The 12,381-nt window shown below is 38.7% G+C and overlaps 1 protein-coding gene across 2 annotated transcripts in view; it reads right to left on the bottom strand.

Annotated features, from left to right (window-relative positions):
* The window catches only part of SHC3 (SHC adaptor protein 3), a 51,084-nt gene that overhangs the window by 10,956 nt on the left and 27,747 nt on the right, over positions 1 to 12,381 (bottom strand). For both annotated transcript variants that reach the window (XM_053932723.1, XM_053932722.1), the window contains exons 3-6: positions 12,193 to 12,256; positions 9,448 to 9,567; positions 6,240 to 6,293; positions 1,979 to 2,030 (exon numbers count right to left, since the gene is read on the bottom strand). In XM_053932723.1, the coding sequence (XP_053788698.1) occupies positions 1,979 to 2,030; positions 6,240 to 6,293; positions 9,448 to 9,567; positions 12,193 to 12,256 (290 nt within the window). The remainder of the gene's footprint in view (positions 1 to 1,978; positions 2,031 to 6,239; positions 6,294 to 9,447; positions 9,568 to 12,192; positions 12,257 to 12,381) is intronic.

Here is a 12,381-nt window from a genome sequence, read left to right as displayed (position 1 = left end):
GAAGACAGCTTTTCCATCCTTGTGAAGAAATGAGTCTAATATGCAAGCTACACTACAGCATTGGTGGTAGGGTAGCATCAGTAACAGCAGCAGTGACATTTTTGCTAGATACAGATGTAAAGACAAATTCCCTTTTAAAGTAATTTGCAGACAACACAAAGAATGACAGAACAGCAAGTGATGGTGAAAGATGGCAATTCAGGTCCCTTGGTAGATTAGACCCTTTTAAAGAATGTGTTTTAATACAGGTGACATACAAAGACACTGATCTGCAAACCACTGAGGTATACAGATGAGTGGGGAAAGCACCCATGGGAAAGCCATAATGCTGAAGGCTTAAAGATCACAGCGTGAAAGAATTTCACATGAGGTAACAGTGCTCCACTGCAGGAAAAAGGACTTAGAAGGAACCAGCTGACGAAGAGGACAAAATGAAGGAAAAATAGGAAGGTGCCTTCTCTGCTATAGTGGCAGTCCCTGTTATGCAGGTATCATATACCTTTTTAAAAGGAAAATGAAGGAAGGAGGTACAGAAATTATCTGAAGAATGGAGGATTTGCACTGCAGCTGGAATGCTACAATCAGTCAATCTTTTTATAAAGAAAACTAAGAAATTACTTGACCTGAACAGACCAAAGGAAGACAACAGTATCAGGCACTCAGATGACTTCTCAGTCTAGGATAGCCTAGCTCAACAAGGAACAGTCACAGGAAGCCAAGGATGTAAGATAGAAGGAACATAGTACAGGAAGAACATAGTGCAGAAGGAACATGACAGAAGACAGAGCACAGGGCTCCTCTAAACCCTACACAGCAAATATCTGGTCTACAGTGCTAGTCCCTACACTGACCTAGATCACTCAGAACAACTAAATCTTGGATTTAGCAGAAGTGTACTGCTAAAGCAGGTGGGCTGGAAAGCAGCTCTGCACCATGCATTCCATAATCTGACACTGGAGCCTCTCCAACAGGGGACACATGATGTAATAATGAAAAAGCATTGCAAAGAATGGGACTATTCCATACCTCCCATTCCCTTTAGGTTTTCTAGGCATTTCACTTTCATTCAGCATATTAATATGCTTAGTGCAGGTGTTATTTATGAGCTAATACCCTCAAGTCTGGACATCTCTGCACATGGACACAGCAGATTCTTTGGGTATCATTAAAGATTACTGCATATGGAAGCTACTGGGTCTATTGTGCCAATGGTAAGATGGGCAGCTGAGGGTTTAGAGGATTGGCATTTTGGAGTTAAAGTGTCTGAATTCTCCAGAAATCCTGTTGGAAGTACTTAATGTCATTTTGGCGGGGAGGGGGGACAGGACAGTCTGTTCTTCTCTCTCTATGATCTATGAATAGTAAATAGATTCTCAGGTACATTACAAAATACTTTGTATGTTGCATTAAGACTTAGTGAACACAACTGACAAGCAGGTCCCTGTCCCTGACTGATTGCTACTAAAGCAATGCAGCCTTGAATAAAACTTTACTGAGAAAGAGAATTACAGCAAGCTGGCTGTAAAGCTAATTATTTGATAAAGAATCTGATTCTGCCAGGAAGACTTAGGCATGTACTGGGAAGACCTAACAGATACAGCTGCCTCATCAGATGACTTAATCAGAAGACTGTCTAGCTCTTGCACAGTGATTGGGTGTAGGTAACACTTGGCTGTTGCCTAGAAGCTCACACAGCCAAGTAAGGCAAGTTTGATTTAAGAGATTAAGAGAATCAAAGTGATATTTGGGTATGAACTAGTGGCAAGACCTATTTATTCCAAGAGAAACAAACTGCTGCTTCTTATTGCTACACAATCTTTCCATGGCTCTGTCAAAGGCCATCCTTTGATTGGGTTACAGTCTACATTTATGTTTTTCAGGAGGGATGTAGGGCATGGGGGTGGAATCTGACCTAAACCAGGAATAACTAGTGTTTCTCAAAGGAAAAATAGAAATAAGATAGATATTTATAACTTACCTCTACGATTAACAGGATCCTTAGCTACATATGCAATATAGTCTGAAGTATCCTGTCAAAAAATAAAGATACCAACAGTGAATGAAAAATATATTTGCACTGATTACAGCAAAATATCACAGTCCAGAATATGTACAGTCCTGTGGGCAGAGCCCCAAATGACATATTTTGCTCTACAGATGCATACTACTTAAACCCCATATAAAAGTTTATGGCTTTTGGTACTCATGACAGCACTTTCCTTTTTCCAGAATGTGATCTAATCTTCTATCAATTAAACAAACTCAGTAGGATTTGGCCCAGGCCTCATATAGGAGGGAACAGAATTACAAGTCCTTATCTTCAAACTACCCAGAGATTTTGGTTTATAACATGAATAATCATCTGGTTCTGTGGCAGAAAGAGTGGGAGTAACAGTGCTGCTCTTCAGAAATACTGAGCAATGGCATTTATTCATGTATGACAAGCAGGTGTTTACTGACTGCAGTGCCATATGGCACAGAGGTGCTCAGCCACTGCTTGGCTCTGACAAGCAGTATCCCTGCACACCCTCCCCCAGCCCTTAGGCTGCTCCCTGCCACACCTGTTGCCACGTGCCTGGTGAATTTTCTGGCAAGAGCACACAGATATCTCCTTGTGGGTTTTTTTCCCTTCCTCTCCTGCCACCCCTATGCTCCTGCGCACAAATGGTGCAGACTTCTATTATTATGTAGATGAAACAGAAACACCTGTGTTTCTGGGAAACACTTAGGCTTGCTGATAAATCTGAAAAATGCCATATTGCCTTGATGTAATCAGGAAGTCCTGGTTAGATCTGGTATTTCCTGACATGCCTGGCTAGTCAGGTATGCTAAACCCAAGGGGTATACAGGATACATTACAGCTGGCTGTGTAAATCTACCCAAAGCCTTTTCAGGTGACTGATCCAAGATCATTGTCAATTATGCCAAGATCTAATGTCATAATAAACATCAATCTTCAGTTAAAATATAGACTTCTTTATCATGGCTTTTTGTAGTGCAAGCACACACCACCAAATACAAATCACTGTACAAATCACTGTACTGAATGTCTACACAATTTCCTTCCTAAGGAGAGAGCAAGGTAAATGATGAACCACAGTCATGGGTTCTGGTGAAAGATGTGTAACCACATCACATAATGCATCATCAAAAGGCACTCAGACATAGTAGCAGTGAGGTTGGTCTGTTAAAAAAGCATAGCCTTACCATTTTGTCTCATAATTTCTTACACATCCTGTGGCACAGTGTCTGAACAGTGACTACAGTGGAAATAAGGAAGCATATCAACAAGTAAGGGGAAAACAAAGGTAACTATGTCTATAGTAGCAAATAATACAGAGCTCTTGTCTCACTGTACTAGTTTCTCACAGCATGCCCTGAAACTCTCTGAGGGACCAGCACATGCTTGGCATCGATCCCAAGAGACCACTACAAGGGAAGAGAGTGAATGCGTGGGTGCAAATTGCACTGTGCTATTTATTTCAGGGCCAGAAAGACTAGAAAATGGGCCACAGATCAATTTATTTATTACTTCAGGCATAGCTAATGGATACATTTATGCCTGAGTAAATCATAGATCTATCTCATAGCGAGCATAGGTGTGACAATCTGAAAACACCTACCCCTTATTTCATTTAAAGCTCTGAGATTCAAGCTGACTAAGACAAACCATTAAAGACCTAAGGTGAGCACATTTCAGTTGTGGCTAAGTTAGAAGACCCTCATCCAAAAGCTATACAGGACTTGGCTGATGCAGCAAAGTGATCCTTGACATCCAAGGACTGAAAACAAGTATGAGTGAGCTATAATTTTAAGCCTAAAGACATTGCATTGTGGTGTTAAAACTTGGAGAAACTGCTGAAACTGAAAGATTACTGCCTTCAGGGACCTCTGAGACACCTGCCTTATTAGACTTTATGACATCCTCCACTCCAAAATTTCAGCAGGTATCTCCAAAAACAGATGTCTTCTCTGGCAGCCTGGAAACAGCCACCTGAAATTACTGTGGAGCAAAATTTTTTAGAGTATCATAGGAGGGGCTGAAGAGAGCTAAAGTGGATTGAGAACACAGCCTTGGAAGGGAAATAAAAATGGTTCTGAAATGGCATGTAAAAGGATTTGGTATAGCGATTTTTAAGCTCCCATATTCTGACACAGCCAGAAACTGACTCATTGCAAAGGGGAATATTGCAAAAGTATATATTCAAGCCTTTCTCCAGGACTGTGGAACACTTCTTCAGGAGTTATAATTTGAATAATATAATTAATGATAAGGGAGTGGGAAGAAGGTTGTAAACCTAACTGCTATGACAAATGGGAGGCAGATATCCAGAGCAGAAATGTTGACAGGATAAAGAAGTGAGAATAATCTCACCTCCTAATAAACCAAACCCCAAAATAACTTCAAAATAAGGAAATCACTTCCTGAAGAAACATGGGCACATATCTAGCTTCCTAGGTCACTGTGGCCTTTCTCCAACCTGTTTAAAAGTCATATAAGGAGATAAATTTATGGTCTGGAAGCCAGAGATGCAGAGATGGTTGGGAGATGCAGTTTGGTAGTGGCAGTCCACTCCCAAGTAGATATCATTAAGGGCTGATGAAAGTTACATCTAGATGGCTCTCTGATGAGTAAATAAAGCTGTGAGCTGTGAGCTAAATCACATCCTTGCATTTTGTCATCTTCTACATGAACCCAGGACAAAGGAACTAGCTGCTTTTTGAACAAGCTTTCGAGTTAAAATTGTTTTTTACTAGACCAGAGATAAGCTTGTAGATAAACATTAGATACTCATACCTACTTTCCTCCTCCCAACACCAGAATTAATTCATGCAGTAGTCTTATTGAGAACACAAATTCATAGTTTCACTGTACCTTGTAGGCTCCCTTGCACCATGCAATTTTATTTCTTAGGCAGCTCACTGACTCAGTAGCGAGATTTTTATCTCTCTAAAACATTTGGATGAGCTTGTTTACTCTAAATCCAGAACTCTACTGCTGTTCCTCTCCTCTTTCCTGGTAAATCATTTCATCAGTGGGCAGTGTGAAATGGTGTTTCCAGGACCCAGCATTTGGGATGGCAGATGGGCAGCAAAGAATCTTCTTACGGAGGCAGGGAACTGTGCTAATCACTCCTCTGCCCACTTCAGGAATTGTTCATTTGCAGCATCCATTGCAATCTGTTGTGTTTCCAAGCTGCTGTTGATCCATTTTTTGTTCCCCAAATTATTGTGATATTGTGTCTTTTTCCTTTCTGCAATTGTACTGAGCTCAGCAAAGCTGTACTAAGACTAGAATTTGTCTTTATGTTTTCTGACAAAAACATAATGAACAGAGAAAGCACCAAGCATCTTCACCTTAACAGAGTTGAACTGAGAGAATTATCTCACAAAGCAGGCTAGAAATTGCCTTACTTGTAGTACCTGACTGATATATGACACATAATCACATGGTGGAGAAAAAGGTGTTTATTCAATTAATCTAAGTTTAAAAGCTTTCAAACCTCAAAGAGGTGAACACTGTCACTAGTTTATATATTTCCCCTTGCTTCCTGAGTGACAAATACTTTTGAAGCCCATTTATTAATATACCTTTGGATAAACAGGTTATAAAAATAAGGAAAAGCACATTAAGCAGGAATCTGCCCTTTGATCTAAATGAAAAAAAAAATTGCAGGTGTATTGAAAAGCTTTGCAAAATAGGAGAGAAAGATCTGTGCTTTTCCTGAAAGCCTCTCTTCAAGGTGCATGACTGTAGCAAATATACCTGCAGGCAGAATTTAGCACAGTCTTCTCAATTCACACTTATAGTTGAGAAGAAAAAAAAAATAGAAAAGTATACATAACTTTAAACACAATAAACGCTATAAATATAGCTGCAAGATATTCTATTACTGTAAAAAGTGCAAGATAAATAACAGGATAAAAATCCATACAATGCCCATATAACTATTCTACGTTACTCTGAAAAACAAAGCCCTGCTTATCAGTTACTATACGAATGCTTACAGCCCCTTGATACTTTTTGTTACTGTCATTCAAAGGGGAGGATCCATGAACACTTGTCAGCCATTCCCCTCAAAGAGAGCTTGATGGCAACAGTCAAGAAAAATTTATGAAAGAAGAAACAGGAGCTGTGGTGGTTGTATTTTTCTTTCAGTAAGATATGCTTTAAATTTTGTCACACGGCCCTCGTAAAGCAGTATCTATGTGGGAGAAGGCTTTACAGAAATGCTTACCGGATCACCTCCAGACGCAAAGGAGATAGATTGCATATGGTGATTTGCTATGATCTGTATGGATCAGAAAGAATAAGTGTGAGTCAGATGGGTTTCTTCTTACAGTTTGCAATTCTGATTTCTGGTTTTTGCTTGTATGTTGGTGAAAATCCAAAATCAAGATCAAAATTACCTACAAGGACTTCAAAGAGTAGCATGATAATATAAACAAACTTAAGGATAAATGATTCTCTTCTGGTGTTCTTTAAAATGTATCAGGACACTGCAAGCTTGCTAAATGTACTCAGATCTCTACTAAATCATACATACCTGTCGGAGAGTGTCTTTGGAGAAATTTTAATCTGCTAAAACTCACTTTCTTTATTACAGATAATGATGAATGAAACAAAAGGTCCTATTCATCAAACCATTTTTCTGCTGATGCCACTCTGGTGAAATCAATGAAACCATGCCAACCTCTACACTAGCTAAGATTCCTAACACTGCATCCAACACCTACTGTGTCATTGTATGTTTCAAAAATCAACACGTTTACAATATGCAAACAGAATTTTGAATCTAGCTGCAGTGTAGCATTGTGGACAAATTCACAGGCACACTCCAGGGCATTTGAAATTCAAATTGCTTATGTACGATTTGAACTAATATGATATTTCTCTGGGAAAAGACAATTTGTCCTGAACCTCTAATAAAAGCAGAACATGTCTACTATTCTGAGAATCAACTTACAAAATCTTTTAATAACGAAATCATGTAACAACCAAGAAAGAAAAGGTCATTTAAAGGAAATTTTCACTTGATATTTGAGTCACAGAAGCCATGCCAATGAATTCTTCTGGCATGGGACAGGCCACTGTTAAGTGCCTCAGCGCATCTGACAATAAGAATTAGGATCTTGATTCTTCACTTTGGAGAGGGAACCACATACGAAAAACCATTTTGGGAAAAATAAAATAGTCTAGAAAAGTATTGTCTGTGCTGTTTCCCCTAACCTGCTTCTAAAAGACCTGAACTATCAACTACCTTCCTTGGAAAGAAAAAAGTCTGACAGAAATTTTTCTGGATCTTGCTGCTTCACTAAGTCAGCAAGAGGTGACTACTATTTGTAGTGTTTCTTTTATGTAAAGAGCACTTCATTTTCAATAGCCCTGCTTGTCCCACAGCAGCCTCCAAATATGTGGTTAGTTTTTAAGTGTGCACTTGTGAATTAGTGTTCTGCTACTCAGCAGTGGGGATTTCCTTTTATTTTTCCCCTTAAAGAAGTAACAATAGAATATGTAGTACATCTATACATTCTATATATACATATAGAATGTAGATTATCCTAACAATAGAACTGAATAGTGAAGTTCTGTTACACAATTTCATATTATCACTATCTTGACTTGTGCAAATAACCGAATCTTTTATTTCAGCATGCAAAGGAAAAATTATTTTGTATTGTCACTAAAGTAATTTTCCCCAAATTTTAAGGAAGCTGAAAAGTGCTTGAAACAATTAGTTCAAGTCTGGCATCTTTTTTTAATTCCACAGCTGATTTAGTTTCAAGTAGGGGTATTCCCAACCTCACATCTACCAATATCAAAATACTGAAAAAAGATACAGCAAAGTATTAATGCCTTGCATTGCTTAAAATAAAACAATTCACTAATGTCGGCATACAGTTCAGAAACCCTTTAATCTACACCAACCTTCATTTTAAAGAAATAAGCAAAACAAAATCCTGTGCCACTCATCCCTGCTTAATATGTTCACAGAGCAGTTGTGCAGGGGTACATGCAGTTGCTTTCCTTCTACCACAAGAGCCAACAACCCTGGCTTGTCTTTTTTTTCCTTCTAGATCTGCTGGGAAAAAGACGCTATTACAGAAGTTTGCAGCCAGCCTCCTGTGAGGGGCCTCAAAGGGCAAAGCTGCTAGGCCATGCTTATCTGCAAATCAAATCCTTGGCATGAACAAGAAACAGGGAGGCTGCAGCCAGACTAGGGATCTCTGAGAAACCAGACATTTCCCAGGCCTGCAGCACCCAGAAGTGTCTACTTCAAAAAGAATGATATAAGAGGAAGATGAACAGTTTTGTCAATTCAGAGAAAAGGCAAAACATGTAGAGGATGACTCTTTGAAATAAATGAGTTTAACTACATTTCTATCCTACTATTGGCTGATGACAAGCTGACTTTCAGGGTTTGGCACTTCCTTAATAGAGCTAATAAACATCAAGTTCTTATGCTTCTGACGGGGAGAAACTGTCCTTATGAAAAGCACTGCTGTGTATATTCTGTAGTAAGGCTGCAGACTACTGCAGCCAGTCATAGTCCTGCTCCCCCAGTCTCAGTGCTCACTGAAGAGGATTGTGATGCTTTCTAAATAAACATAAAAATGAAGATATACGAATGAAAACATAGTAACAAAAAGCAAGCTTTTTAAGAAACGGTATATATATTATTTCTTATTTTTTAACCCTGAGGACCCAAAGGAGAGTAGGAATTTTACTTTTTTTCTCTCTGTCTGTATCTGGGCAGAAAGTTGCATGCCCTAATGCAATATGTGTTTCACAGCAAATAGCACAGCAGTGACTACACATCTGTCCGCTTCCCTTTTATATATACCCTGAGCAAGGATTTTTCTCATTTCACACATCATTCACAAACCACTGTAGTGATTCCCCAAAGTCTGTCTGTACCTTCAGCACAGCAAAGAAGAAGAAATGAGCTACTTTAAAAAGGCTGCCTTGTCTCTCTAAAAGACTGGCCTTTCACTGCACTGCAAAATCCCCGAGGCTGTATTTTTGGCAGTGCCTTAGGAAAAGTTTGCCCTTTAAGAATCTAAATGGGAAGAAAACAACAAAATTGGGGATGCATATTCAGTATTTTAGTTGTTGCTCCAAGCACACCCCTTTTATGACTCTGAAAGTTTGTAATTTTATTCAATAAGAACTCCCACAACCAGATAACGGTATTTCACATCACGGGTCTTTTAAGAGCCAAACCAATCTACCCAAAACATGACAAGAAGAAAATAATTTATTAAAGTTGTGTTGAATAGTGAAATAAGCTGACTTCTACTATGATTATATTTTGGATTCATTCATTTTATGACATTATTGAGGAATAATAACTTTGAACAACTGAGTATTTGGCAGACAGCAAATAATTGTTTAGCAGGCTGTTCATCAAAAGCCTCATAAGTTAATACAGAAGTTACACTCACCTGTTTTGTATCTGGATTCATTAGATTTAAGCTGCTGGTGGAGATATTCAACATTATGCTCATTCCTGCAAACTGAAGATTGCTCTTTCCCAAGATGCTAGAAAGGACTTTGCTTGGTGGCTGTGAGGAGGGGGGGAAAAAGCAGATTTTTGTTCTCTGATTTTTTTTTTTTTTTTTTGAATGACCTTCATTGTATGCAGGGTTAGTGGTGATCTTAGAGGCTTCTAAGAAGTTTATGACTTTTCAAAGATCATTTAATTGCAATAGCTGTTTTCCTCTGGAAATTATTGCTCATTTATACTATTACTACTACAACAACTACTACTACTACTACTATTAATAATAATAGTAATAATAATAGCCAAGCAATTCTTCATCTACTTTTGACCCCCCCCCCAAAAAAAAAAAAAAATAGGGGTTTTGTGAGACAGCACAAATGTCATCGTCACCAAGGGACCAAGTAAGGTAACTAAGGTGAATGCCTTCAGTCAGTATCTTAAAATGACAATGTGCTTGTTCTATAAAAATAGCTTCAACTCTTCGCTGTACATCTACTGACTGTTCTACCCCTTGCTACATGGAAAGTGGGACTCCAGTGATACTGATGGAATGGTCACAAAATGGGATACAGGGTATTATGGACTAGACGACCTCTAAAGGTCCCTTCCAACACCAACCATTCTATGACTTTGCTTGTAGACTTCGGAGTAGGTAAAAGCCAGATATAGACAAATAAAACCTCTTTATGCTGGGGTAAAATATGCATCTAAAGATCATCAGATCATAAGTCTAAAAATGTAATACAGGGGATGTAACAGTATTGATAACTTTTATAGGTATTTCAACAGCTCTCAGGAGGTATTTCAGCAATAGAAGTTATGCTGTCAAAGCAAAATTCATAAACTTTTCACCTTTGACCTTACGGGGAGCCACATAGCTGCATGAGAGCAGATGCATTCAAGTAACCACAGCCTGTAAAAAATAAGGCTGCCCAGCAGTAACAGACCAAGCCCTTTAACTTGCTCTGCTTGCACTGGTGAATATTCATGCTAGTGATTAGGATATAAACACAAAATGACTAGAGACAGTGTTCTTCTGCCGTTATGTTTGCACTTGTCCTAAGCTGCCTGCAAGCTTGGATGGTTTTGTTCCTAGTAGGATGGACACACTTGAGCTTCTGTAGTCCTGAAAGTTTACACAGATTCAATTTTATCTTATTTCCCTTCTGTTTAACTGATTAAAAATACACTACTTACATACTGCTCCTATGTAACGTGCTGCACAATTTCAACCCTTTCAGAGCTAGTACTTCATTTACCTCTCTTTTGAACAAACTCTTTTGAATATTCTTGTATCTCCTCTTTCCTTAATCCTTCATGATTCCCGAGTCATGCCTAAGGATCACCTACCCACAGTGCAGGTAAAGTGTGAAAATTTGGCTTCAGGAAGCTACATGTCACCTTATCCAAATTGATCTGCCACTAGTGACAGAAACATTATGAATGTACAGAGCAGCAAAAGACACATCTTTGACATTTTTCTGAAATTCTGTTGCTCTTTTCAATAACTTATAAGTAACATTACTTTTAAAACCTGTAATACAGCAAAGTGTCTCACTAGGTGCTTGGAACTCTGTTTAACTTTCTCAACTACATTTTGTGTAATTTTGCTTTACAGGAAGAAAGATATTTTCGTCTTTACTTTCAAACTTAAAATGAAAAGCCAGAGAACCAAGAAATGCCAATGAGATAAATTTGGTGGAGGTAAAACCATAGCCTTAATTTCCGAGACAATTTCCAATTACACTGTGACACGTTGTCACATATGACTGATTTTACCAGGATATGATTCTCCATTGCAAGCAAGTGGCATTTCATTGTGTTCCTTTCTGCTGAGATTCTGCCTAGATGGTGGAGCAGCTGGGGAAGCAGGCAGACCTTTTCCTTCACCTGTGGATTCTCCCCCTGTGCCCAAGAACACACACAAGAACTATAATTAACTACTTTCTATGCTTCTTCCCTTAGAGATAGCATCACATCCCAACTTTGCTAGCAGGCCTCTGAAAGAGACTGTTGAGAGCCATCAGTGCAGAAGCTGAGCCAAGGCTTCCTCCTCTCCCTGTGTGAAGACTCTAATTCCCAGCACACAAATAAAAAATAAAAGCATGGTAGTAATGATGTCAGGTACACACTGGACTCACCATCAGCACTGGACACTGAAGCGTTTATGGAAAAAGCAGAGGGACAAAAGATCACCTCATATGCTCTTTCCATTTCCAGAAATCACTGATTACCAAATTCTTTAAATGTCATCAGTATATCTATCTTTCAAGAATAAATCTAATCACTTTCAAAACTACATATGTTTTGGGCTTCTGCTGTATCTCCCAGCACCTATTTTCATAATTTACTCATGAATTTTATGAAAAGGCATCCCATTTGTTGGTTTTAACTTTTTCACTTGCAACCTGCAAAAAAAGAAAGTAAAGGAGGAGGTTTCTATGGAAGGAACATAAAGGCACAATCTTCATCCTAGATGTACTTATATTTCCAGATAAGCACAAAAGCAGATCCTGACCAAAAGGGCAAGTGACAACATACAGTGAGTAAAAACAGCCAATACTTTAAATGATCAATCATCTGCAATTCTCAAAGCTGCCTTAAAGTCACCTGCTTGCTGTGCCTGGTCTCCACTGTGTTGTACAGAGAAAATACAGTCAACTGCACTACAAGAAAAAAAAAATACCTTTCGTTTCTTGAAGGCTCTTTTGGCACCAGGCATGGCTTCACAAACACGACTGATTGCTTCCCTGAAGAGACAGAAAAAGCTTTATGGCAAAAGAATGTGTGGGTTTCTTCATTACGCTTGAAATGCACTAGAGAGAACAGTTTCAACTATATTTCTGTGCATAAGTGAGGATAGTTAGTAGGTCAG

The sequence above is a fragment of the Vidua chalybeata genome, chromosome Z (genome assembly GCF_026979565.1).
Source record: "Vidua chalybeata isolate OUT-0048 chromosome Z, bVidCha1 merged haplotype, whole genome shotgun sequence".
In the NCBI taxonomy this organism is placed as follows: domain Eukaryota; kingdom Metazoa; phylum Chordata; class Aves; order Passeriformes; family Viduidae; genus Vidua; species Vidua chalybeata.
Note: the sequence above shows the minus strand (reverse complement) of the source record. Positions and strands in the feature narration are given on the sequence as shown.